A 24,315-nucleotide genomic window follows, 5' to 3' on the forward strand; every position below is an offset into this window, starting at 1 on the left:
GGGTGATACGCTTATTTCCGTTACCACTATATAATTTAACGTGATAAGCTAGTCAAATCTGAGCAAGTTATTGCATGACGCACGGACAAACAAACAGGAAAAGTGTTGGGATCAACAAGTGCAGCAGTCTAGTTCTTGACATCCATAATACAGGAGATAGTCCAAGCTGGGGACCGTTGAACTTTGAAGGTTCAATGTTACATTCAAGTAGATTGTTTTTTCCTTTATTTTTTTATCCTTCATTTGACTGAGTTCCAGATTTTTGCAGTAGCAGGTACCAATCAATAATATTTAGAAAAAATTCATACAGTATTAGGGATTTCTTATTTTTATTAAAGATTATATTTGTTTTAGATTAAAGCATGGTTTAATTATTTAAAGTACCTATATACTTTTTTATTGTTTTTTTTTAATTAATAGTTATTTTGTACATACATAGTTATGTAATTTTATTGTAATATGATTGATAGTTTAGCTATTAAATCTTGTATCTTTGGAATACTAACTACCTGTACTATTATAAGTAAGAGGGATATCTCTTACTTATATTTATATTTTAATTTTCTTTCGTTCAGAAATTACGAAGTTGCAGTATAGCTAAATCTAGTGGTGTATGTAATTTACTAGAAAAAAGTTTATATACGAAACATAGCAAGACTTGTTAAGCAGTAATGCGTTTCGGTTTAAAGGGTGGGGCAGCCATTGTATTATATGACTTAAGGTAAGTGGCGGCATTAACGATGTTGATGTCCATGGGCGCAGGTTACTACTTAACACCAAATGAGCCATGAGCTCGTCTACCCAAATAAGCAATAAAAAAATTTTTGGTTACAGAATTTATAATGCCACCATAATATACTTTGTGATTGATATCGAGTAATAGTTAAACAAGTTCTAGGAATCGAATTTAATTTTCGATTTTAATGTACCTAAATGAACAATATAATGATAATAAATGAATAATATATTTTTTTTTATCTAATATTAAAAAAAAAGACATGCCTGCTGAGTTTCTTGCCAATTGTTCTCAGGACGGAGGCTAGTTCTTGTGAATTGGCGGTAGTTCTTTTGACGTTCAATAAGTATGTACTTTCATTTATGTTGAATAAATTTTTTTTGATTTGATTTGAATATTTTACAAAAATAACTTATTGTACTTTAATTACGGTGTATTGAGCATTCGTAAGAATTTTTAAATGATTTCTTGTTATTTTTATCACATTGTTGTCCTTAGTTTGTCTCCGTCTCAGTATGTCCTTTGAACAAGGCACGTGCAAAAAATCTCAATAGTACAATGATTAATTTAATATTTTTTGTTCAGTTTGTCACGAGTTGTAGTTCTTATAAGGTTTGATTTTGCGTTTTTTTTTTATAGTTTACAATTTTCTTGGAGGCAAACGGCTAGTGATGTCAAATGGTGTAATAATATAATGACAATAAATAAACGATTAACGAGATTAAACCTTAATTGTAGTTTTAATAAAGATGAATTTACTAGCAACACTTTGTATTGACTAATTGAATGAGAGTAGAAACGTAAATTTCAAAGTTTGCAACTTTTATTTTTATTTGAATTCTTTAATGCGATAATCTTTTTTTTTTAAATAGGTTTGACAGCTTCAGGCGCGTTTTATTTGACTTTTTATTTTGGGTATCAGAGTTGGTGTTTTGTAGAGGAATTAAAAATTCAAATTATACAAATATTTTTTTATTATTATAATAATAAACAAAAGAATCGAATACATCTCTGCTTTAGGTTCAACATGTTTCAATGTTATTTTAACGAAGGTTTTTTGTGTTCTTCTTTCACGAGCCGTAAACATTTTTTTTTAATTTCAATCAAAACATGTTGAATCAGATTTAACGCTACATTGATTTTCTTTTTGGGATCACCTCGTCAAAATTTACAGTATAATATTTTTCGATTCCTAAATACATTAGAGTATTTTAAGTTGTTTTTTTTTTGTGATCGGGCAACACTTGTTAATTGTTTTTTTTTTTTTTACAACATTTTAATACGAGTTTTCGATTTAGTTTAGTCATATTTTGATCTAAAGAAACCTACGTTTATTTAAAGAGATAATGATTATGCACGTTTTTTGTCGTATTTAGTTTTGTCTTCTTTTAACCGACGCAAACTGGTTTTTTTTTACAAATAAAAAAAAAAACATTGGACCTCTTACAACTCACCTATTGCTGACGTTTCTTGTGCGTCGGCGGTGCCCTAGAAACGCAAAAGCAATTAGTACTCGAATAACAAAAAATACAAACAAATAAATCAGTTTTTTTAAATGTTACTGGTGGTAGGACCTCTTGTGAATCCGCGCTGGTAGGTAGCACCGCGCTGTCTATTTCAGCCGTGAAGCAGTAATGCGTTTCGGTTTGAAGGGTGGGGCAGCCGTTGTAACTATACTTGAGATCTTAGAACTTACATCTCAAGGTGGGTGGCGCATTTACGTTGTAGATGTCTATGGGCTCCAGTAACCACTTAATACCAGGTGGGCTGTGAGCTTGCCCACCCATCAAAGCAATAAAAAAAAGGGAACGAGCTGATGAGTTTTATGGCCACCTCAAGACAAGAGTATTCGAAGCGATCTCGTCTGAAGATTATCTAGTGATAAGACCGGTGTCGATTTTTTTTATGAATGAGCAATTACTGGTGGGGTGGAGGCCTTTTCAGTTTCACCAGGACAGTTGGACGAGAGCAAGGGCTCAGCTAGGCGGGGTGAGATTTGCTAACAGCTACGATTGTTTATTTTCTTGTGACACAACCCTATATACTCGTCACTGTGCTTAGTGAGTGTTTTAACCTACTCGACAGCGTAAAAGTTAAATCAAAATTGTAAAGAATTGGAACGTTTACCTACGTTTGCCGCCAGGGGCGTTATTCCAACTGCGTACAAATTTGAGTTAACTTTTACACTATCGAGAACGTTAAAAAACTCACGTGTTATTGTGACATCGTGCGTGTAGCGTTTTTATTTTTGGACTGGACAGATGAGCATACGGCCCACCTAATGGTGAGTGGTAACCGTCGCCCATGGACTTCAGCAATGCCAGGGGCAGAGCCAAGCCGCTGTCTACCGTTAAGTACTCTCCAAGCCTTGTCTGAAGAAGGACATGTGATAGCGCTCGGGAAACACCGTGGAGGAGAGCTCTTTCCAAGGCCGGACGGTACGAGGCAAAAAAGACCTCTAGAAACGCACTGTCGATGAATGCAGCGGTTCCAGATAATATGGATGAACTCTGCTCCGATGGCGGGAGGTGCGATGATAAAAAGGAGATGAGGGAATCATCTCAAACAATTCCTCAGAGCATTCCCCAAGGAACATACGGTACAAAGTACAGATGGAACGGAAGTCCCTCTGCATACCCAGAGGTTCCAAACGATCCGTGAGGATGGGATTATTCTCAGTGGGTTGCGTTTACGATCCGGTGGTAGATTCTACGAAACACTGCTCTTTCTAGGGTCAGTGTTAGCAACGTCATCAGGTTTGAGCCCCGTGAGCTCACCTACTAGTTAAGGCAACGCTGATATAGGCTCTCAAGGCTATCAGCATAGGTAGGGAAAATAATTAAAGTGTCGAGCGTCGCGCGTGCAGTACCGGGAGTAGGGCGCGGCGCGCGGGTAGTGCCGGTGCGCGGGCGGGTGCGGCGCGGGGCGGCGCGTGCCCACGTCGCGCGACGACGCCTTGTACTCGCGCGGCTCCTCGCGGTAGTGCGCCTCGTCCTCGTAGAACCGCTCGTGGCCGCGCTCGTAGTACACGTCCGGCTCGGCCGCGCGCCCGCCCCCTCGCATCTGTTAACAGATTTACATATTACACACAAGTGTTTGAATCCCAGGCGGGTACCAATTTTTCTAAAGAAATACGTACTGAACAAATGTTCACGATTGACTTCCACGGTGAAGGAATAACATCGTGTAATAAAAATGAAACCCCAAAATCATAATTTGCGTAATTACTGGTGGTAGGACCTCTTGGGAGTCCGCGCGAGTGGGTACCACCACCCCGCCTATTTCTGCCGTGAAGCAGTAATGCGTTTCGGTTTGAGGGGTGGGGCAGCCGTTGTAACTATACTGAGACTTTAGAACTTATATCTCCAGGTGGGTGTGACGCATTTACGTTTGTAGATGTCTATGGGCTCCAGTAACCATTTAACATTAGGTGGGCTGTGAGTTCGTCCGCCCACCTAAGCAATAAAAAAAATGTTTGATGATAATGACGATTCCTAAAGAGATTAGAATAATACATAGCGACTCACTGGTGGTTCGGGTGGTGCGTAATGGTCTTCGTAGGAGTAAGAGCCCTCCATCGCAGTCCGGGCCCGTTCCAGGATGCTGATGATCTTGTTCTTGGGAGGCATGGATCGCGGCGGCATGGCGGCCGGGGGGTGCATGACGGGCGCGGGCTCGCGGTACGGGTGCGTCCGCTCGGCCCCTGTGTTACGGTACAATATGCTCTTTGCCGGGTTCGCGAGCAGCGGCTGCCTCGCCGGGTGTACATCTGCCGACAACTCGCGCTTTGTATTCTATTCTGCTCAAAACCGTTTTCACCTCACATTTTAATTTTTTTTTTCCTACCTAAGCTGTAGGCTACTTCAGCGGAACCATAACTAGTAGGTGAGCTCACGGGGCTCAAACCGGAGTGTTGCTAACACTGGCCATAGCATGAGCAGTGCTTTGCAGAATCTACCACCGGATCGGAAACGCGACCCGATGAGAAGATCCGGCGAGAAACTCAGTGGGGAGTGTCTATGGGTTAATTCGCTCGTCGAGCCCTTCGTCGCAAACGACGGGTTCGACGAAGACGGTGACCGGTGCTTGTGGTGCCTAAAAGCACCATTAATGGATCAGGAGGATCCGTAATGACGTGCTTTGGGCTGTATTAAATGATCTCTAAAATTAACGATTTGAAGGAAGTACTTTTTTATTCGTAAAGAAATTGGAACAATCTCTCCTGATCACTGTCTCCACTCTGCACGGAGGAGGGTGAGATGAGGACTGCCAACGTGACCTGGAGTCAAGGAGCCAGCGCAAGACAGGGTCAAGTGGAGACAACTTGTGAGTCAGTGGGGTACCCTAGGACTACAACAACACAACACCTATGCTGATAGCTTGAGAGGCTATTTCAGCTTTACCCTAGCGTGCAGGTGGCTCTCAGGGCTCAAACCGGAGGGTTTGCTAACACTGGCCTTAACAAGAGCAGTGCTTCGCAGAATCTACCACCGGATCGGAAACGCCACTGAGAACATTCGGAGAAACTAGATGGGCTGAATTGTTGAGAGTTGCCAATCCATTTTATCACTTAACCATTGGATACGCTTCGAATCGGAATGTATGACTCTTTAGCAACAGAAATAGACAAGACAGCATTCTTAATACCTACATGTGTTAGCTAATAATGTGAATCTAGGATTACTTTATACGAAATGACTATCAGATGGACGATACAGTGGTGTCTGCCTGCAAAGGCAATATATAAAACATTATCAACAAATTTCTGCTGTACACCTACCTGAATTTACCGAATGTTAGTAATAATAATTAATTAATTTAATCATTGGGAACAACTCAAACACAGTCATCTGACCCCAGTTTAGGATTTCCTGTGTTATGAGTACCAGGCACAGAGCAAACATACCTGTTCATCGCGCCCACGAGCCTCGATGTAACAGTTAAGGAGCTAACCACTGCACCATAGAGTAATATATATTTTATTATTTTATATTTTTTATAAGTATTTATTGTATTACTTGTCATCTATATATATAAAAATGAATTGCTGTTCGTTAGTCTCGCTAAAACTCGAGAATGGCTGGACTGATTTGGCTAATTTTGGTCTTGAATTATTTGTGGAAGTCCAGAAAAGGTTTAAAAGGTAGATAAATATGAAAATGCTCGGAATTAAATAAAAATAACAATTTTGTTTTCCCTTTGATGTGTCCCACGTCGGACGGATTCCTTTTGTTTGTTTTAAGTTTATTTTATACAAAAGTTTAGGTCTTTTATTTATCGATTGAGGCACTACGAAGTCTGCCGGGTCAGGTAGCTAGTATTTGCTATAAGTATTTATTGTATTACTTGTCATTGGTTAATAAAACTTAGTAGTTAGATGAGCAGAGTAGAATACTTGCTGCAGGCGCCACTCGCTTTGTTGCCACAACATATTCGGATTCTCACAAAATATTATCACTCAACGTATCTTTATAAACCAAAGCTTAAAGATTAATAAAAAAAAGTTAAAAGTGCACTCATTCAAAGCTGCTATTGGTGAGGTAAATCATGGTCAAATTCATTTGGACATGCAAAACTTTAAGTTTCAGCGGTATCAACATTTCAAAAGCCAATAACAAGCATCAATATTTAAAAAGCTAAAATCATCAATAATTCGTGTGAACAACGTCTAAATAGAGCCTCCGGTGTGGCTCACAGCCCGGTTACTTGCCGGATTTGCTGTTAAATGTATTCTTCACACATACATTGATTTGTGAGCAAACCTATAAGGTTAATTTAAAGTAATAAGTTCGTAACTTCATTTTGCATAGATGTTACTGATGGGTGTATACTTTTTGTTCTTTTCTTTGTCTTGATATCTCAACTACAATTGAATATGCAATTTCAAAACGGGCACATGTTGCATATTTTGTCAAATACGTTCTTTCTTAAGCATGTAGTTTTGAGGCTTACCTACACCCATTTTATAATAATTCCAGTAATTTCCAATTGCTAATTAACACTACAATAGTTTATGTCTTAACGAACTAACCCCTGTATATATTGTATATTGTGTGCGTCTTATTTGTTTTAGGTAAATCAACAGTGATCATGTCATCAAACATTCTTAGCTACTCACTTAATTCTTAGTGACTATCTGTGACCTTGCTCGTTCACGAAGACCGCTATAGAAAGCAGAGTATTATATACACTTGAAATTGGCGAAATCTACAAGGAAACGCCATAAACCTCAGAGATAGATAACACTACAATATATCTCAAAAGTTAATATTTTAAATTTTACACTGCTTTAGAAAATAATCAGTTTTTTGTCATTTCCTGAACATTTTACATTTTCAGAGATGTGCCCTTTTCGAAATTGCATATTCAATTAAGTAGAGGTACAACAAACATCATGACTATTTTCTCATCTGTTTGTCAAATTATTTTCAATTTTTATTACTAATTAGTTATGCTTTAAAGAGTACATTAAAAATTGGATTGCTATTTTTCCAATCTTTAGATGGAATAATGTAAATAGTAAAACTGGGAAAAAATGTAATACACAAATTATTAAACACAGATTATTCGGCAAAACAAATATGCAGTCATTTAGGTTACTAGGCTTTATGATATTCAATGAAATATTGTGTGTTAGTCTTCATTAGGATTCTTACTAAAGCTATTTCTTCAGAATAATAAAAAGGTTTTTTGACACTTACCTCTGACATCTATATCTCTCATCTGTGACATCCATACAGTTTCATTTGTATCCGGCACTAAGTATTTTTTGACTTCTGCAAGTGCATATGCAATTCGAGCGTGAGCCTCTGCTGGTGGTGCTATGGCCGATATCTCAACATGAAGATCGTCAGCTAGATGAGAGTACTTAGGGTCTAATGACTGGCGGAGTTCTTCTTCTTTTTGCCTAAATGAAAATCATACTGATTTGTTTATCTATATATGAGTCGACTATTATCAAAGCCGGCAATGTGACTTTTGGACAATTATTGGTAAATCAGAAAAACGAATTATTGACTTTGTATTCCATTGGCAGTCACAAAACTCTTCTGAACGACATCTTAGACAAATAACAGGTTAAGTATTAACCTTTATTTAATGCAGGTTTTGAACCGTATTCTTTGAAGGAGACGATTATATTCAAATCAATCTGTATTGAAATATCAATAAAAAATTTTTGTCCAAATGCACAGATTGCCACCTTTGATAATAGACGACTCATATATAAAAATGAATTGCTGTTCGTTAGTCTTGCTAAAACTCGAGAACGGCTGGACCGATTTTGCTAATTTTGATCTTAAATTATTTGTGGAAGTCCGGAGAAGGTTTAAAAGGTGTAAATAAATATGAAAATGCTCGAAATTAAATAAAAATAACAATTTTGTTTTTCCTTTGATGTGTCCCCCATCAGAGGGATTCCTTTTGCTTGTTTTATCGATTGAGGCACTACAAAGTCTGCCGGGTCAGCTAGTACTATTATAAATCTATTTACTACTGAATATAAGTCTGTTGTAGTTTTCATGAGTAATAGACATGTTTAACTATTTTTCTATGTAGTATCTCTTTTGAGTAGCAACAGTATGGCAGGAGAAGACCTTGTTGGCCTGTACACACTTGGCGACGACTGCCAGTCTGACCTGGAGGGATGTTACAGAGCAAGTGCAAGATAGGGTGAAGTGGAGACAACTTGTGAGGGTTGTAAGTACCAGCCGTACCTTAGGACAACAACAACAGTATCTCACTTGTTATTTGGTCATTGATTTATCTATACAAGTAGTTTTAAATAGTTCTGTTGTCCATTAAGCAACTATTTTTTCTTTTTTTTTTTCTGGCCAGAGTCTTAACCTCCTACACGGTCCCCATGCCTAGTATACGACAACTTTACCAGCACAAAGGTTTTGTCTTTTCTTGATTTGTTGCTGCAATTATAGATTTCCATTTATTTAAAATGGAAATTAAAAGATTATCTTGACTTAATGTGGTTACAGAGAATGCCAAATCTAAAGAGTTATGCACCTGTCTCTCATTGAGCCCCTGCCGAGTACAGCCATCTTGCACAGTGTGTCTTCTTGTAATTGCTTCATAGTGTTTCCTTTTGGACCTAATAGTTTTCCCACAAAGTTGAACTGCAATTGGAAAATGCATGTATTAAATTACAAATGCACTGTATTGTCAAATGAAGTGTCACTTTGATAAAGGTAACCTTTTTGATAATTTGGGGCTGGCTACATATGCAACAATAAGATTAATAAGCTGAAATGTTTAATCATTTTGCTTCAAATATAAATGTTTATTCACCAAATCATCACCAATACTTAGATTTTGACAGTGAACAAAAACTTGAAATTGATGAGATGATTTTTTTAGACTTGTACTCATATACTTAGACTTATTCTAAAAATAAACAAGAAAAAATTTCAGTTTATATTTTCGACCACAAGGAATGACACCAGTGTCTTAAGCTTTCCAAAGATCAATTTTAGGCAGCTCACATCCATTTATCATCATAAAAATATAAAAGATGTTATGCAACTCATTTGTTATTGGTATTTATATTATTGAGTGCAAGGCCTCCTGTTACACGAATATCTCTTAGATGAGAGTTGATTTGAAATAATAGTTTTGTTTTTGTAAGCTTGAGACAATTATTTGCAACGATATACTTATTATTAGATTCAATTTTCTTACTTTAGGATGTTCCTTAATTGGCACAAGAACTTTAACTGTGACTTTGGTTGGTTTGTCACGGAACACATCCACATATTTTGAGTCCTTGGTGATACGACCACTAGCCTGTACTTTTGTTACTTCTGTAACAATAATTTCAAAATATCAATACGGCGGCAAAGTTTTTTTTTTTCAATTTATTTCAAATGGTTTTGTCACATTGAGAGGTCAATGAACTGTTATTAGTAATTTTTATAGGGGATTTTTATTTGTTAAATGGAACATTTTCTTCTCAATACAATGATTTTTGTTGTCGAAATATTGAGGAGTGAAGAAGAGTTACGAAATATTCTTTTAAATAAGTAAGTAGTGAAGAATTAGCATACCTTGATCAATTAACTTCATAGATAGTGGAAATTTTGAATTATTGAGTTTGATCTTCTCGCTAAGTAGTTCACGCATGTATTCACCGGCTTTTTCATTTATTTTGATACCTTCTTCGCCATTTTGATCGAGTTCCTCTGGTTTACCTTGTGTGGTATTTCTTTTAAAATCGCCACTATTATACCCATTTTTGTCGTATTTATCTGCCATTTTGATTAAATCAAATTATGCCCTAAATATTACTTGATTTCCGTTTTTACATTAATGTAACACAATGTTTTCAATGTAAATTATTACGCGTACTGTGTAAAAGACGCGTTGTCTAATGTGTAGTATAATCTATGGAAGACGCCTCAATTTTTTTAATGTTCTGATAGATTTTTTTAAAGGATTTTATGACCTGGTAACTGAGACCTTTAAGTCATGTCTTATTTTAATCATATTTTTATGAAAAATGATATTATGGAGTGAAATGAAATGAAGATAATTAATTTGAGACGTTAATCAACTGAGATGAAATTAAATGAAATTAAATGAGATGATGTGGGATGAAATATAATCTCAGTAAAATGGTAGTCATTTACTAAGATTTTTTCAGTGGACTTTTGGAGGATCTCGAGAAGTTACGTCCAGCGGATTTGTTTCATTTACCCACATTTGTGCACTTTGACAGATATTAAACAGTTAATAAACCACCATTAATACACATTTAAACCCGAAGAAACACTAAATAGACAAAATAAAACAAATCACACAACTTCACTCCTCGCGTTCCCACCAAAAAGTCCAAAGAGTATCTTTTTTTTTAAAGGGATTTTATGACCATGATTTTATGAAAAGTCCACTGAAAAAGTCTCAGTAAATGACCATCATTTTACTGAGATTATGTTTCATCCCATATCATCTCATCTCATTTTGCTTAATCTCATCCCAGTTGATTAATGTCTCAAATTAATCATTTCCATTTCATTTCATTTCACTCCATATTATCATTTTTCATAAAAAATAAGATAGAAGAATAAGAATAAAAATAAGACATGACCTAAAGGTCTTAGTTACCAGGTCATAAAATCGCTTAAAAAATGCTTCTTAAAATGATCGTTAAATTGCGTTTCAACTTTCAGGTTTTTGTCAAATTTAATTTATTTGCTAATACGATCTAATCCTTATTCTGAGAATAGGCAAGTAAGATAAAGTAGGTAAGTCAATAGGTAATAGGTATTTTTATTTAGAAAATAAAGAAGTTACCTAAATTTTATGTTGTACAACAAAAAAAATAGTATTTATAACACTCGTGAATGTTTAAACATCATGAAATGAATTGCTTTTCAGAATTTTTCTTGATCTTTTGTCTCGCTTGCTGTAACACGATTATGTTGAAGGACGGATCCGGGACCACCATGATTTCTTTCTTTTTCGTATGCAAACGCATTACTAGTACTGCGTCGAAAGGATCCTGAAATAATGTCAAAGCTTTAACTTAGGTATTACGAAAATGTAGTATGTTTCATGTTTCCTATCTACTAGTAGCCACGAGAGGTTATGCTAGCTTCATCGAATGTGTAGGCGAGTTCAAGGAGCCAAAACGGCCGAAGTCTTCTTCTTTTCTTTAAAAAGTTGCTGTTCGTTAGTCTCGTTAAACTCGAGAACGGCTGGACCGATTTGGCTGATTTTGGTCTTGAATTATTTGTGGAAGTCCAGAGAAGTTTTAAAAGTTAATTAAATATGAAAATGTTCGGAATTAAATAAAGCCGTTGTAACTATACTTGAGATCTTAGAACTTATATCTCAAGGTGGGTGGTGGCATTTACGTTGCAGATGTCTATGGACTTCGGTAACCGCTGAACACCAGTGTATATACTTAGTGCGAGTTTTTTAACGTTCTCTATAGCGTAAAAGTTAGCTCATATTTGTATGGAACGGGATCGTTTGCGTACGTTTGCCGCTAGGGGCGCTGTTCCAATGGCATGCAAAATTGACTTAACTTTTACGCTATCGAGAACGTTAACAAACTCGCACTAATCACACTGGTGGGCTGTGAGCTCGTCCACCCATCAAAGCAATAAATAAAAAAGTTATTAAATTACCATTTCCTTGACGCAAGTTTGTACCATAACACCGAATCTGTGCAGAGCCAAGGCGTAGTTCGTGGCACCGGCTGCATTCACATTTGTCATTATCGGACATCCTTTAATAGAAAAAAAGATAATTTCGATAATTGAGGCTTTGTTACGCTAATTACGTTGGGCTCTACTTTGAATTGAATAAATAGGCAATTCTATCTCTATCTCCATTGTTTTTCAGGCTGTTTCATTTGTGACGTATGTAGCTATTGATTATCCGGTCACCGTCCTCGTCAAACCCGTCGCTTGCGACGAAGGGCTCGACGAGCGAATTAACCCATAGACACAGCCCACTGAGTTTCTCGCCGGATCTTCTCAGCGGGTCGCGTTTCCGATCCGATGGTAGGTTCTGCGAAGCACTGCTCTTACTAGGGTTAGTGTTAGCAACACTCCGGTTTGAGCCCCGTGAGCTCACCTACACGTTAGGGCGAAGCTGAAATAGCCTCTCCAGGCAGCATATCAGCATAGCTAGGAAAAATAAAAGAAAAAGAAACATTGACGAGCTACTCCGACTGTTTTTTTATTAATTTATATAGTTTTTTTTGTTATTTTTGATAATCTAGCATGAAAATATGTGACGGATACTGATATTATGATACAGATATTATTGTCATTTAAAGGGATTATATGACTTGGTAACTAAGACCTTTACTCAAGTGTTTTTTTTTATTTATAATCTTATTATGAAAAATTATAATATGGAGTGAAATGAAATTAATTGAAGACGATTAATTTGAGACATTAATCAACTGGTATGAAATTAAATGAAATGATATGGGATGAAATATAATCTCAGTAGAATGGTGGCCATTTAGTGAGATTTTTTCAGTGGACTTTTTGGAGGATTCCGAGAAGTTACGTCCAACGGCTTGTTTCATTTTTCCACATTTATGCACTTTCACAGATATTAAACAGTTAATAAACCAACGTTATTACACGTTTAAGTCTGAAGAAACACTAAATAGACCAAATAAAACAAATCACACAACTTCACTTCTCGCGTTCCCGCCAAAAAAGTCTCAAGCGAATAATTAACGTATAAAATATAAATAACGAATATTAATATGTGTAAAAATATCAGTAGACAGATAATTTTGAACACTTTAATCAAACATCTATTGTGGAAATATTGTGTTCTTTTTTTTATAATAAATAAATTTATTGAAAAAAAAAAATCAAACATCTCACCGTCTTTATTCGTCATGATAACGCCCTCAACAGATTCGTCTTCCATTATTCTGTCTATTACCGGGTTGATATTATTTATTTTTGCTGACTGCCAAAAAATAAAGTTTTTATTTGAATCTTTATATCAGATTATATCTAATCTCATCATGTAACAATATTTAATCTATTCTCAAATTGAGCAATAAGAAAAGTTTGACAATAAACAAATAGTATGCATGCGTGTGTGTCAAATACCTACATGGTAGTGTGTGTGTTGTTGTTTATTGATTTAATGTATTTTTTATGCATAATTAAAAAAATAGCTTTCTGCATTCCTTCTCTATATTCTCTATAAATGTAGGAAATTTCATGCTCCTCCCTTTTATTTATTTTTTATTGCTTAGATGGGTGGACGAGCTCACAGCCCACCTGGTGTTAAGTGGTTACTGGAGCCCATAGACATCCACAACGTAAATGCGCTACCCACCTTGAGATATAAGCTCTAAGGTCTCAGTATAGTTACAACGGCTGCCCCACTGGTGGCTGGCAGAAATAGGCAGGGTGATGGTACCCACCCGCTCGGACTCACAAGAGGTCCTACCACCAGTAATTACGTAAATTATAATTTTGCGGGTTTCATTTTTATTACACGTTGGAATCTTCACCGTGGAAGTCAATCGTGAACATTTGTTGAGTACGTATTTCATTAGAAAAATTGGTACCCGCTTACGGGATTCGAACACCGGTGCATCGGTACATACGAATGCACCGGACGTCTTATCCGTTAGGCCACGACGACTTCAAATCCGTCAGCGCAATTTTTGTAAAAATGGGTACAAAGTTTTTGCTTCACGTATTAATTACAACTATTTACAAAATTCTACCGAGCGATATTACATCTTCTTCTTTTTCTCCACCTTATCCCACTAGGTGGAGTCGGCCCAGCAATTTTTTCTCTTCCGTTCTCTTCTATCAGCCGACATCTCAACACTCACTCCTCTCTCTCTCATATCGTCATTCACACACTCCATCCATGTCTTCTTCAGTCGACCTCTTCCCCTTCTACCTTACACTACCAATTCCATACATCTCCTAGTCACATGCATCTTATCTCTACGCATCACATGTCCATACCACGCTAACCGTCCGCTCTTTAATTTGTTGATTACCGGGGTTACTTTCACACTTACTCTGTGCGTTCTAAAAGATCCTCTCTTTGTCTATTCCTACAAGAATACTCACTAAATTAACGAGCCATTCGTCTCCATCTTCATGTAACATAGCCCTGACTATCTTCATCTCGATTCAAACAAAAGAATCTTGTTATTCTGAAAAACAGAATCACCAAAAACTTTCATTGTATTCAAACACTTTAAAGTTTTACTAAGCACTCGTTAATTAAGTTCTATAATGTTATCAACTTTAATTAGATTCTCATGTAAATGAAGTCACTATTTTAAAAGTTAAAAACTCTGTTCTTTAAGGGCAGGGAAAACTAAACAGATTGGTAAAAAATCATTATTACTGTAGAGATATTATCTAGCAAAAAATGGCACGGTCAATCTAAGGCTTCTCTAGCCATTTGCTCCTGCCGCATGGTTCAATTCAGTAGTAGTAGCAATTTCATTATATTTTCTAACTTCTTTGTCTCCCTAATTTTTACCTCGAGCACTGATTACTAGGGTTCTCAGCGTACCAACATTTCACCGTTTCCTATGCTAATCATAAGTTCCAGCCAGGAAAACACGATATCCGTACCACAATCATGGTCAAAATCTTAGAGTCTGGTCATACTATTACAGTTTATCGATTTTATGTTTCTCACGTAACGGGTCAAAGTTTTAAAGTGACACTAACAGATCAAATTCTTTTTATGTTTCCTCTTGATCCTGTGGACGACGCACGCCGTGAAATCAAGATCTGATGCCACTAAAACTTCTGATGTTTTCGTTTCGATTCTATACGCGACCAACGTGTCTTCGATATCCTGTTGGTTGTTAATGTCATTGGCAAAGTTCGGGAACGTTCGGGTGAATTCGGTAAACAAAATACGAGCTTTGTGGTATCAAGCAGTAGTGCTCGTCCCACCATCTAAGCAATAAAAAAAGAAGAAGAAATAATACTGATTAGTTAGGCAGGTAAGTAGGTATTGATTAAAAAAAATCTATCCTTTTTTGCAAGTATGTACAATAAAATTGAGCGAATGTGTTTATTTTTCGGGACTAGTTCAATCAATTAAATATTTCTCAGTGCTGTGCTTGAGCTCAAAGATATCAATAGTGAAAATATGCAAATGGTCTCCTGCAAACCGCGACCACTTAAGCAAAGACTAGGAGAAGAGTATAGGAGAAAATAAGATAACATTGTCACTTGATAGTGTCTTGCTTAAAGAGGCTAGGATCTTAAATCCATCTCCTTTGGTCTCTGCGTTTCTGCACGCAACCTCCATAATGGCCTAACCAGCCCTATTACTATACAAATTGTGTCTCAAAGTTTCACACACACTACAATCGTATTGTAATTCAAAAAAGAATGAAACGCATTGAATTTACCCAGGGTCGCTACTACAAGTTAGGAAAATTCGTGAATTTTATTTATTTTTCGTACTGTCAAGATGAGTAAATGAATGAAGAATGAAGAAATTCGATGCATTTTAAAATTTTACTACAATAAAGGTAAAAATGCAACGCAAGCTGCGAAAAAAATTTGTGATGTTTATGGACCTGGTGCAGTGTCTGTGAGAGTAGCACAAATTTGGTTTAAGCGCTATCAATCCGGAAATTTTGATGTCAAAGATGCACGTCGCTCTGGTCGCCCAATTACGGATAAAATGGATGCCATTTTTGAAAAAGTGGAGCAAGTTCGGCATATCAGTAGTTACGACGTAGCTGAAGAACCGGGAATTGAGCACAAAACGGTTTTGGCGCATTTTAAAAAAAACTTCAAGATAGCAAAAAGTTATCTAACAAAATGGTACCTACATACTTTAGTTAAATGTAAATGTAAACTATATTAAAAAATGTTGTGAATTCTCTTAAAAAATGCGAAGAAACTTTTTCCCCAACCTATTATTATAGAGTAGTCTGAAAGCAGCTCAAGCCTTAGTTTATGAGCACTTACGATTTCAGTAACGGCTCGTTGCATACTCGCGTTGAGCGGTGGCAGGTTTCTGCATAGGACCTGCGCGACCGTTTCTGGCAATGTGTACATTTGGACTGCGTCTGTGATATGAGGGACGTTTATATTGTATCCCATACTATAGTCTATCCCAGGGGTGGGCAAATATTTTGATAGTCTGGCCACATTGCAGATGAAAATTTGACCTCGAGCCAAACAGTTTTTTTTTTCTAATTTTAAGTATAGTTTTTGCTAAGGATGTCAATTAATGAATTTTAAAACCAACATTTTTGAATCAAAATATTTATTTATCAAGTCATTTGAATAAAAAAATTGAAAAGAAAATTTATGTTAGACAAAAACTAATATTTCCGTTTTTAATAATAATATATACAATGCTTCACGGGCCAGACAACATTCTACCGGGCCGCCATTTGCCCAGGCCTGGTCTATCCTGTAGTATCGGCGTCTACACTTAAATACTTCACTTGAGAACTGTGTGCTTAGTGCGAGCTTTTAAACGTTCTCGATAGCGTAAAAGTTAACTCAAATTTGTGTGCAGTTGAAACAGCGCCCCTAGCGGCAAACGTAGGCAAACGTTTCAGCTCAATATCAATTTGAGTTAGCTTTTACGCTATCGAGAACGTTAAAAGCTCGCACTAAGCACAATGGTGATCCTGGCATATGTAAGCCATATACAGGGTGTCCCAGAAAGAATGGATAATCCTGAAACCCCTCATAGTACTCATTTCACTGGTGGTAGGACCTCTTGGGAGTCCGCACGGGTAGGTACCACCACCCCGCCTATTTCCGCCGTGAAGCAGTAATGCGTTTCGGTTCGAAGGGTGGGGTAGCCGTTGTAACTATACTGAGATCTTAGAACTTATATCTCGAGGTGGGTGGCGCATTTACGTTGTAGATGTCTATGGGCTCCACTAACCACTTAACACCAGGTGGGCTGTGAGCTCGTCCATCCATCTAAGCAATAAATAAAAAAAATATAGTAGAGCTATTGGGGACACAAAAATAAAAAAATCTCAGGTAGTAAGTACCCAAATTACGTATTTAAAAAAAAAGAAAAACTTCAGAGGTGTCAAGGGACACCCGGATGGAACGAAGTTCCTTTCGATTAATTACGTTAATTAATTAGTTATAATAATAAATTACGGCATTATGAAGAAGAAAAAAACAATACTATGAACTAAATTACTATTGTTGAAACGCTATCTCGAGAAACTGTACTCATTACGCGGACCAATCGGATACGAGCAATGTCACGCGATAAGCGCCTACACGTTGATTGGTCAGAATGACGGGATCTAAAAAGTGTCGTGACAACTTTTCGTAAGAATTTTTTCCGTCTAGCCCCCTTTCACAACACGCGATAAGGAACTTCGTTCCAAAAGTTGATATTTTCCATACTGCTGTGAATATATTATACAACGGCTACAAATAAATGAAATCCATAGGGTTTTTGGTGTTATAATATTCTACATAGACTATACTAAGGAACATGCAGGAAATTGTATGAGTAGCTAGTGTAATTTTTTATAAAAGTTAATCTGAACTTAAATTTTAATCATGAAATTTTGGTATTTTTTCTTTGTTTTTAATTTGGGTACTACCTAAGCAATATCTCTACTAATAGCTCTACTATGAGGTGCTTCAGGATTATCCATTCTTTTTGGGACACCCTGTATATAGGTGATACCATTGTGCCTACATTCTTCTGCGTACCAAGCACATGTACCGGTTTGGAGGTTAAGACAGCTTTCCAAAACACGCAGCGATAACAAAAAATGTAAACAAAGTTACTTCTAAAGTTTTTTTTTAAATTACTGTCTATCCAATTAACCTTTTGACAGATACAGAACTCCAACAACGTTGTGACTCTCTTCAATCCTAGTTACTGTCTTGATTACCTGCTCCTTGAATTCCTGTGTAATAATAACATAAAAATTGATTATACAACTCTACAAAAAAAAAAAAAAACAAGGTTCTTTGTCCTAACGTTTATACGAGGTTTTTCCGATTCATTATTCACAAAAACGAAAATAAAATACCTTTTTTTGGTATAAAGTTTGCTTTTGTGATAGTTATAGTAATAATACTCATTTTTAATTTTTATTATAAATTTTAATTAATTTACGTTTACACAGTGCCACTAGATGGCACTCGAGTCATAAACAACGATCAGGTGTTTTGTACAAGTCCAGAAACACTTAAAATGTCACGAAAGTGTAAATACGATGCTGATGCATTTTGTTTCATATTTATGTGGTCAATTTATTAAAGTTCAAAAACTATTTCATGCCATGTATTTTTTTTTCGTCTAATTACGATCTAAAGTATCGAAATTTTATGCGATGCAAGCAAAGTCAAATTTGGTGTTGACCCGTGTTATGGATTTTTTTATTACCCTCGTATTTATTTGATGTACTTTTGAGACACAATTTCGCGAGTTTCGCCTCCATTCATTACAGGTCAAGACTGAAGTGGGATTATACTAACGCCCTGAACTTCAGACTGGAAAGTCTGCGATGTCTTCATGCGATTTGGAGAATTCATGTGCCTACTACACACCATGTAAAATGTGGTACTTCGTGCCATGGCTAACCTCCCGAAACCAAACAAAGTGTCTTAAAGACGGTTCCCGCTTGTCAGGTATCGGATTCTTATAGTGATAGGAGGTTCCCGTGACAGAGAATTTTATATGAAGCTATTCACACTGATCGGTCATCGGAAACCGATTTTATGTAGGCGCCTACAGTAAATGTTGGGTGTTTTGCCAGCCCTCTACGCCTGTCAAAAAATCGTGTCGCATCTCGCTTGCTTAGGAGTAAGAATAACGCTGTTCACATTTGTGGGGTGTCGGGACCATTCATAATTATATATTAATTGTATATAATAATTTCATCACTTCTCAATTCTATTATTAAGTTCTGAAATGTTTCCAATATTATTATTTTTTCCTCAGGATTGGGTGCACGCAATATTTTCTTTCCTTGGCTGTCTTTCTTTGTTTTGTCATCGTTCTCGTCGAACCCGTCGCTTGTGACGAAGAGCTCGACGAGTAAATTAACCCACAGAAACAGCCCACTGAGTTTCTTGCCGGATCTTCTCAGTGGGTCGCGTTTCCGATCCGGTGGTAGATTCTGCGAAGTACGGCACTTGCTAGGGTTCGTATTAGCACCGTCGTCAGGTTTGAGCCCCGTGAGCTCACCTACTAGTTAAGGTTACGCTGAAATAGCCTCTCAAGGCTATCAGCTTAGGTTGGACAACAAAAGCAGTCGCTTCATTGGCACCAGCTTCGACCGTGGCCGACAACCGATTAGTAACTGAAGTGTGAACAAACGGGCCGACATTCGATTTTATATACGAATCAGACATCCGACAAGTGGGAACCAGCTTTTACCTATATGGGAGACTAATGTAAGTTCTAGTAGCAGATGAGAAGAGCAATAGCATCATAAACTGGAATACCGGATGGCTATTTGCCAAAAACGTTTGTTACTGTTATTGGTTAGTTTCTATCAATCTGTAAACACATTAGCAAAATTCAAACAAGCCAACTCCATCTTTTGTATCCACGCATACCTAAAAGGTATTGTTTCTATATTCTTTACTAGCTGACCCGGCAGACTTCGTAGTGCCTCAACCGATAAATAAAAGACTTAAACTTTATTTAATTCCGATAATTTTCATATTTATCTACCTTTTAAACCTTCTCTTTTTTTTTTTTATTTTTTTATTGCCCTTGTAGGCAGGCGAGCATACGGCCCACCTGATGGTGAGTGGTTACCGTCGCCCATGGACTTCAGCAATGCCAGGGGCAGAGCCAAGCCGCTGCCTACCGACTCTCTGGGCTTCGACAAATAATTCAAGACCAAAATTATCTAAATCGGTCCAGCCGTTCTAGAGTTTAAGCGAGACTAACGAACAGCAATTTTTTTTTTATATATATAGATTGCACACAATAATCAAACTTTAAATTAAATGATTCGGTATAAAAAATATGCTTAAAAGTAAAATTGGATCGCGATTTTTGTTTCATCAATCTATTCAGATATTTACTAGTTACAGTATTTATAAATACCTTTGGCATTTTGCACTTGTTGATTTTCTTCTTGTACTGAATCGACATACTTAATAGAAAGTGTTGAAATATTTCATAAAATACAAAATTGATAAAAAATTAATAATGTGTTTTTTTAGAAAATGCGTCACGAAATGTGAATCTAGATGGTCGATTTGCACCGAAAAATACGGTCCGTTTTTACAGCACAACAGTCGAAACGCATTACTGCTTCACGGCAGAAATAGGCGGCGTGGTGGTACCTATCCGCACGGACTCACATGAGGTCCTACCACCAGTCAATGGTTATCGCGTTCACAGGTTCATCTAACTCTACTAGGCTCTTAACTTAGCTGCGGTGTGGACGCAGCTTTACTCTAAATAAAATATATCCCACGATCGCACGCCGCTATAGTTTATTTATTTCACTGTCGTAAATCACGTTAAGTAGCCCACGGTCGCTCATTAATTAATATGTTAATATTAAATGGATCTGCCGGAAGATTTATGTGTATGTACGGCTTTAAGAGTGCAATTAATGAATTGTAGGTCCGCGTTAAGGGGAAGGTTCAAAGCGTCCTTATATACGGGGTGTAGTGAGATCGATACAGTGTGCTTAGTGCGAGTTTTTTAACGATTTTTTTTATTGCCTTTGTAGGCAGACGAGCATACGGCCCACCTGATGGTAAGTGGTCACCGTCGCTCATGGAAGTCAGCAATGCCAGGGGCAGAGCCAAGCCGCTGCCTACCATAAAGTACTCTCCGCAAGCCTCGTTTGAAAAAGGACATGTCATAGCGCTCGGAAAACACCGTGGAGGGGAGTTCATTCCAAAGCCGGATGGTACGTGGCAAAAAAGATCTTTGGAAACGCACTGTCGATGAACGCAGCGGTTCCAGATAATATGGATGAACTCTGCTCCGATGGCGGGAGGTGCGATGATAAAAAGGAGATGAGGGAATCATCTCGAATAATTCCTCAGAGCATTCCCCATGGACCATGCGGTATAAAACACAGAGAGAACCGAAGTCCCTCCGTAGACCCAGAGGTTCCAAGCGATCCGCGAGAGCAGGACTATCGACCATCCGAACAGCCCGTTTCTGTATGGAGTCAAATGGAAGTAGCTGGTATTTGGGAGCCCCGACCCAGAGGTGAGAGCAGTACTCCACGCGAGGCCGGACCTGCGCTTTATAAAGCGCAAGTCTCTGTCCAGGCGTGAAATACCGCTTCGCTCTATATTTGTATGGAACGGGATCGTTTGCGTACGTTTGCCGCTAGGGGCGCTGCTCCAACTGCATACAAAATTGGCTTAACTTATTCGCTATCGAGAACGTTAAGAAACTCGCACTAAGCACACTGAACTTTAAGCGGCGTTAAACCGTTTTTTTATTTATTGCCCTTGTAGCCAGACGAATGACCATACAGCCCACCTGATGGTGAGTGGTTACCGCCGCCCATGGTCGTTAGCAATGTCAGGGGCAGAGCCAAGCCGCTGATTACCGTTAAGTACTCTCCGTAAGCCTCGTTTGAAGAAGGACATGTCATAGTGCTCGGGAAACACCGCGGAGGGGATCTCATTCTAAAGCCGGATGGTACGTGGTAAAAAATATCCCTGGAAGTGCACTGCGGATGAACTCAATGGATCCAGTTAGTATGGATGAACTATGCTACTATGATTAAATTTTATCAATTTGTGGTTTCTGAAAATTTACAAAATCCTTCATTATGAATAAAATATAGGATAGGTGATATGTTCTTGCCAACTACAGGAGCAATGAGAAACTAATCGAAGCGAAGCCATCTAGTGGCCGACGCCCGTAAACATTTCTGTTGAGTGCTTGAGTTGCTTATCTATAACTAATTTATTGGTATTATCTATGATTTACGTTGTGATATTTATGTGCTCGGGTTACTGCTTAACGTCTCGTGAGCCGTGAAGTCTTTGACCCGTCCGTGCCACAAAATAACGGTGAGTTGGCCTCTCGATATTACTAAAACAGAATCCTCAAAATCGTCAGTAATGACGCGATTTGTTTTTTGCGTGGCGGAGCAATCAAAGGGAAATTGGAGAGAAAAAAAAAGAAGTCTGTTTTAATATTCATTATCCGAGCCAGTGAAGAAATATTCTTGTGAAGTCTTCCGGTAAACTGATCAATACGAACCTTTTCAACGAGAGAATATTTTTTTTAATAAAGCAACAAAAAAAAACGTCTTAAAAAAAGTTCGAAGCGAAAACGTCTTTAGCGCGTTTGTCATTTGAAATTCGATGAAACGACAAATGTGACACTATAAGGGACAAAATATAATTTCGGATCTAGAATTTGGTCTTAAACAGAAAGTTAAAGAACACATCTGAAGGTTTCACAATGGAGAGCCCGGTGTGACATTAAAGGTTAATAATCTCTATATATAAAAATGAAACGCTGTTCGTTAGTCTCGCTAAAACTCGAGAACTGCTGGACCGAATTGGCTAATTTTGGTCTTGAATTATTTGTGGAAGTCCAGAGAAGATTTAAAAGGTAGATAAATATGAAAATTCTAGAAATTAAATAAAGTTTAGGTCTTTTATTTATCGATTGAGGCACTACGAAGTCTGCCGGGTCAGGTAGTCGTGTAATAAAAATCAAACCCCCAAAATTATAATTTGCGTAATTACTGGTGGTAGGACCTCTTGTGAGTCCGCATGAGTAGGTACCACCCCCTGCCTATTTCCACCGTGAAGCAGTAATGCGTTTCGGTTTGAAGGGGTAGCCGTTGTAACTATACTGAGACCTTAGAACTTATATTTCAAGATAGGTGGCGCATTTACGTTGTAGACGTCTATGGGCTCCAGTAACCACTTAACACCAGGTGAGCTCGTCCACCCATCTAAGCAATAAAAAAAGTTACAAATTTAAAAAGATTTTGGTTTTGAATTGTGTCGTTATTTTTTCAAATGTATTGTTTGAAATTATAATTATATTGTACTACTATGTTTTGAAATATTTTATCTGGTCCATATTATTTTAGGCTTACACCAAACTTAAATCTGTGCGTAGGTTAATTTTCAATTTCAGATGAATTAAGTTCGCCTTAAGCTCAGCGTATTATTATTTCTAAAGCGCGTTCGTAATTCGCAAGGAGCTTAGCTTCTTAATTAAGATTTCGGCCGCTAATACCCACGGGCGGGTGGAGCCTATTATTATACATATTATTATGTAAGTACGCGTGGAGAGAAGTGGGAGCAAAGCTGCTCTATATGTAACCATACGAATAAAATACGATTTATGAGTTTTCCGAATAAATAAATAAACTTTTTTTTTTTTGTTTTTTTATTTATTGCGTAGATGGGTGATCAAACTCACAGCCCACCTGGTGTGAAATGGTTACCGGAGCCCATAGACATCTGCAACGTAAATGCCACCACCCACCTTGAGATATAAGTTGTAAGGTCTCAGTATAGTTACAACGGCTGCCCCACCCTTAAAGCCGATACGCATTACTGCTTCACAGCAGAAATAGGCGGGGTGGTACCTACCCGTGCGGACTCACAAGAGGTCCTACCACCAGTACCACTTATTTTGGTTCCAGTTTGTTGAGTTTCGATTCATTTTCTTTTTCTTTTAGCTTAAATTACCTAATAGACTAATTATTAAGGATATTATTCGGAAATTGCTTCACTGTTGGGCGGTTTTCGCACGTGTGTATCAATTGTGTTTATTTATAAAACTATGTATCTGGAATGCTATAAATGTTTCGGAGGAAATTAAATGTAATTTTTTTTCTTCTAAATATTTCGGCAATGACATACTCGACGAACCGCTGTTGTTTTTTTTTTTCATTAAGTCAAGGGCAACAGAGATTTTATACGCTAAAATCCTTGTTTAATTCTGTCTATTCTCATTTAACCACTTAAATTAAATGTGTGCTTTAAGCTCAAGCTAATTTTATTTATTTCCGAAGTTTCGAACACTGAAACAATCTATCATGTCGAGGAGTGAAAAGCTGTTTGGTTTAAACGTCTTTCCGCTTAATATGCGACCTTTATCTTTGTAATTAAAGGTGAGTT

At 37.4% G+C, this 24,315-nt stretch overlaps 2 protein-coding genes across 5 annotated transcripts; both read right to left on the bottom strand.

The window, feature by feature from the left end:
- Positions 1-1,692: 1,692 nt before the first annotated feature.
- LOC101736093 (KH domain-containing, RNA-binding, signal transduction-associated protein 3) lies at positions 1,693-10,159 on the bottom strand. 3 transcript variants are annotated; one of them, XM_038017975.2, is made up of 7 exons: positions 9,790-10,153; positions 9,425-9,546; positions 8,753-8,862; positions 7,438-7,643; positions 4,264-4,439; positions 3,606-3,799; positions 1,693-2,224 (listed from the first exon to the last, which is right to left on the bottom strand). In XM_038017975.2, the coding sequence occupies exons 1-7, from the start codon at positions 9,995-9,997 to the stop codon at positions 2,191-2,193; spliced, it is 1,050 nt and encodes a 349-aa protein (XP_037873903.1). In that variant the 5' UTR covers positions 9,998-10,153; the 3' UTR covers positions 1,693-2,190. The 3 variants fall into 3 exon arrangements, with proteins under 3 accessions (XP_037873903.1, XP_037873902.1, XP_037873901.1); XM_038017974.2 differs by having other exon boundaries at positions 4,264-4,505; XM_038017973.1 differs by having other exon boundaries at positions 1,693-3,799; positions 4,264-4,505; positions 9,790-10,159.
- An 832-nt stretch (positions 10,160-10,991) lies between these two features.
- LOC101736322 (dynein light chain roadblock-type 1) lies at positions 10,992-20,442 on the bottom strand. 2 transcript variants are annotated; one of them, XM_062674455.1, is made up of 8 exons: positions 20,291-20,442; positions 18,050-18,131; positions 16,198-16,298; positions 14,935-15,064; positions 14,320-14,405; positions 13,099-13,186; positions 11,875-11,975; positions 10,992-11,243 (listed from the first exon to the last, which is right to left on the bottom strand). In XM_062674455.1, exons 5-8 carry the CDS (start codon positions 14,374-14,376, stop codon positions 11,097-11,099), a joined length of 393 nt encoding a protein of 130 aa, XP_062530439.1. In that variant the 5' UTR covers positions 14,377-14,405; positions 14,935-15,064; positions 16,198-16,298; positions 18,050-18,131; positions 20,291-20,442; the 3' UTR covers positions 10,992-11,096. The 2 variants fall into 2 exon arrangements, with proteins under 2 accessions (XP_062530439.1, XP_062530438.1); XM_062674454.1 differs by having other exon boundaries at positions 14,935-15,168; positions 20,291-20,434.
- Between the last annotated feature and the right edge of the window lie 3,873 nt (positions 20,443-24,315).

This window comes from Bombyx mori, chromosome 20, assembly GCF_030269925.1.
Source record: "Bombyx mori chromosome 20, ASM3026992v2".
In the NCBI taxonomy this organism is placed as follows: Eukaryota; Metazoa; Arthropoda; class Insecta; order Lepidoptera; family Bombycidae; genus Bombyx; species Bombyx mori.

Excerpts from the sequence above, each read along its gene's own strand:
- LOC101736093 (XM_038017973.1), bottom strand. The coding sequence starts at position 9,997 with ATGGCAGATAAATACGACAAAAATGGGTATAATAGTGGCGATTTTAAA. Across the intron at positions 9,547-9,789 it reads TATGAAGTTAATTGATCAAG|AAGTAACAAAAGTACAGGCT; the intron begins GTATGCTAATTC and ends TTATTGTTACAG. Across the intron at positions 4,506-7,437 it reads GAGAGATATAGATGTCAGAG|ATGTACACCCGGCGAGGCAG; the intron begins GTAAGTGTCAAA and ends AGTTGTCGGCAG.
- LOC101736322 (XM_062674455.1), bottom strand. The coding sequence starts at position 14,376 with ATGAAGATAGTCAGGGCTATGTTACATGAAGATGGAGACGAATGGCTC. Across the intron at positions 13,187-14,319 it reads ACGAATGGCTCGTTAATTTA|TCAGCAAAAATAAATAATAT; the intron begins GTGAGTATTCTT and ends ATTTTTTGGCAG. Across the intron at positions 11,244-11,874 it reads AAACTTGCGTCAAGGAAATG|GATCCTTTCGACGCAGTACT; the intron begins GTAATTTAATAA and ends ACATTATTTCAG.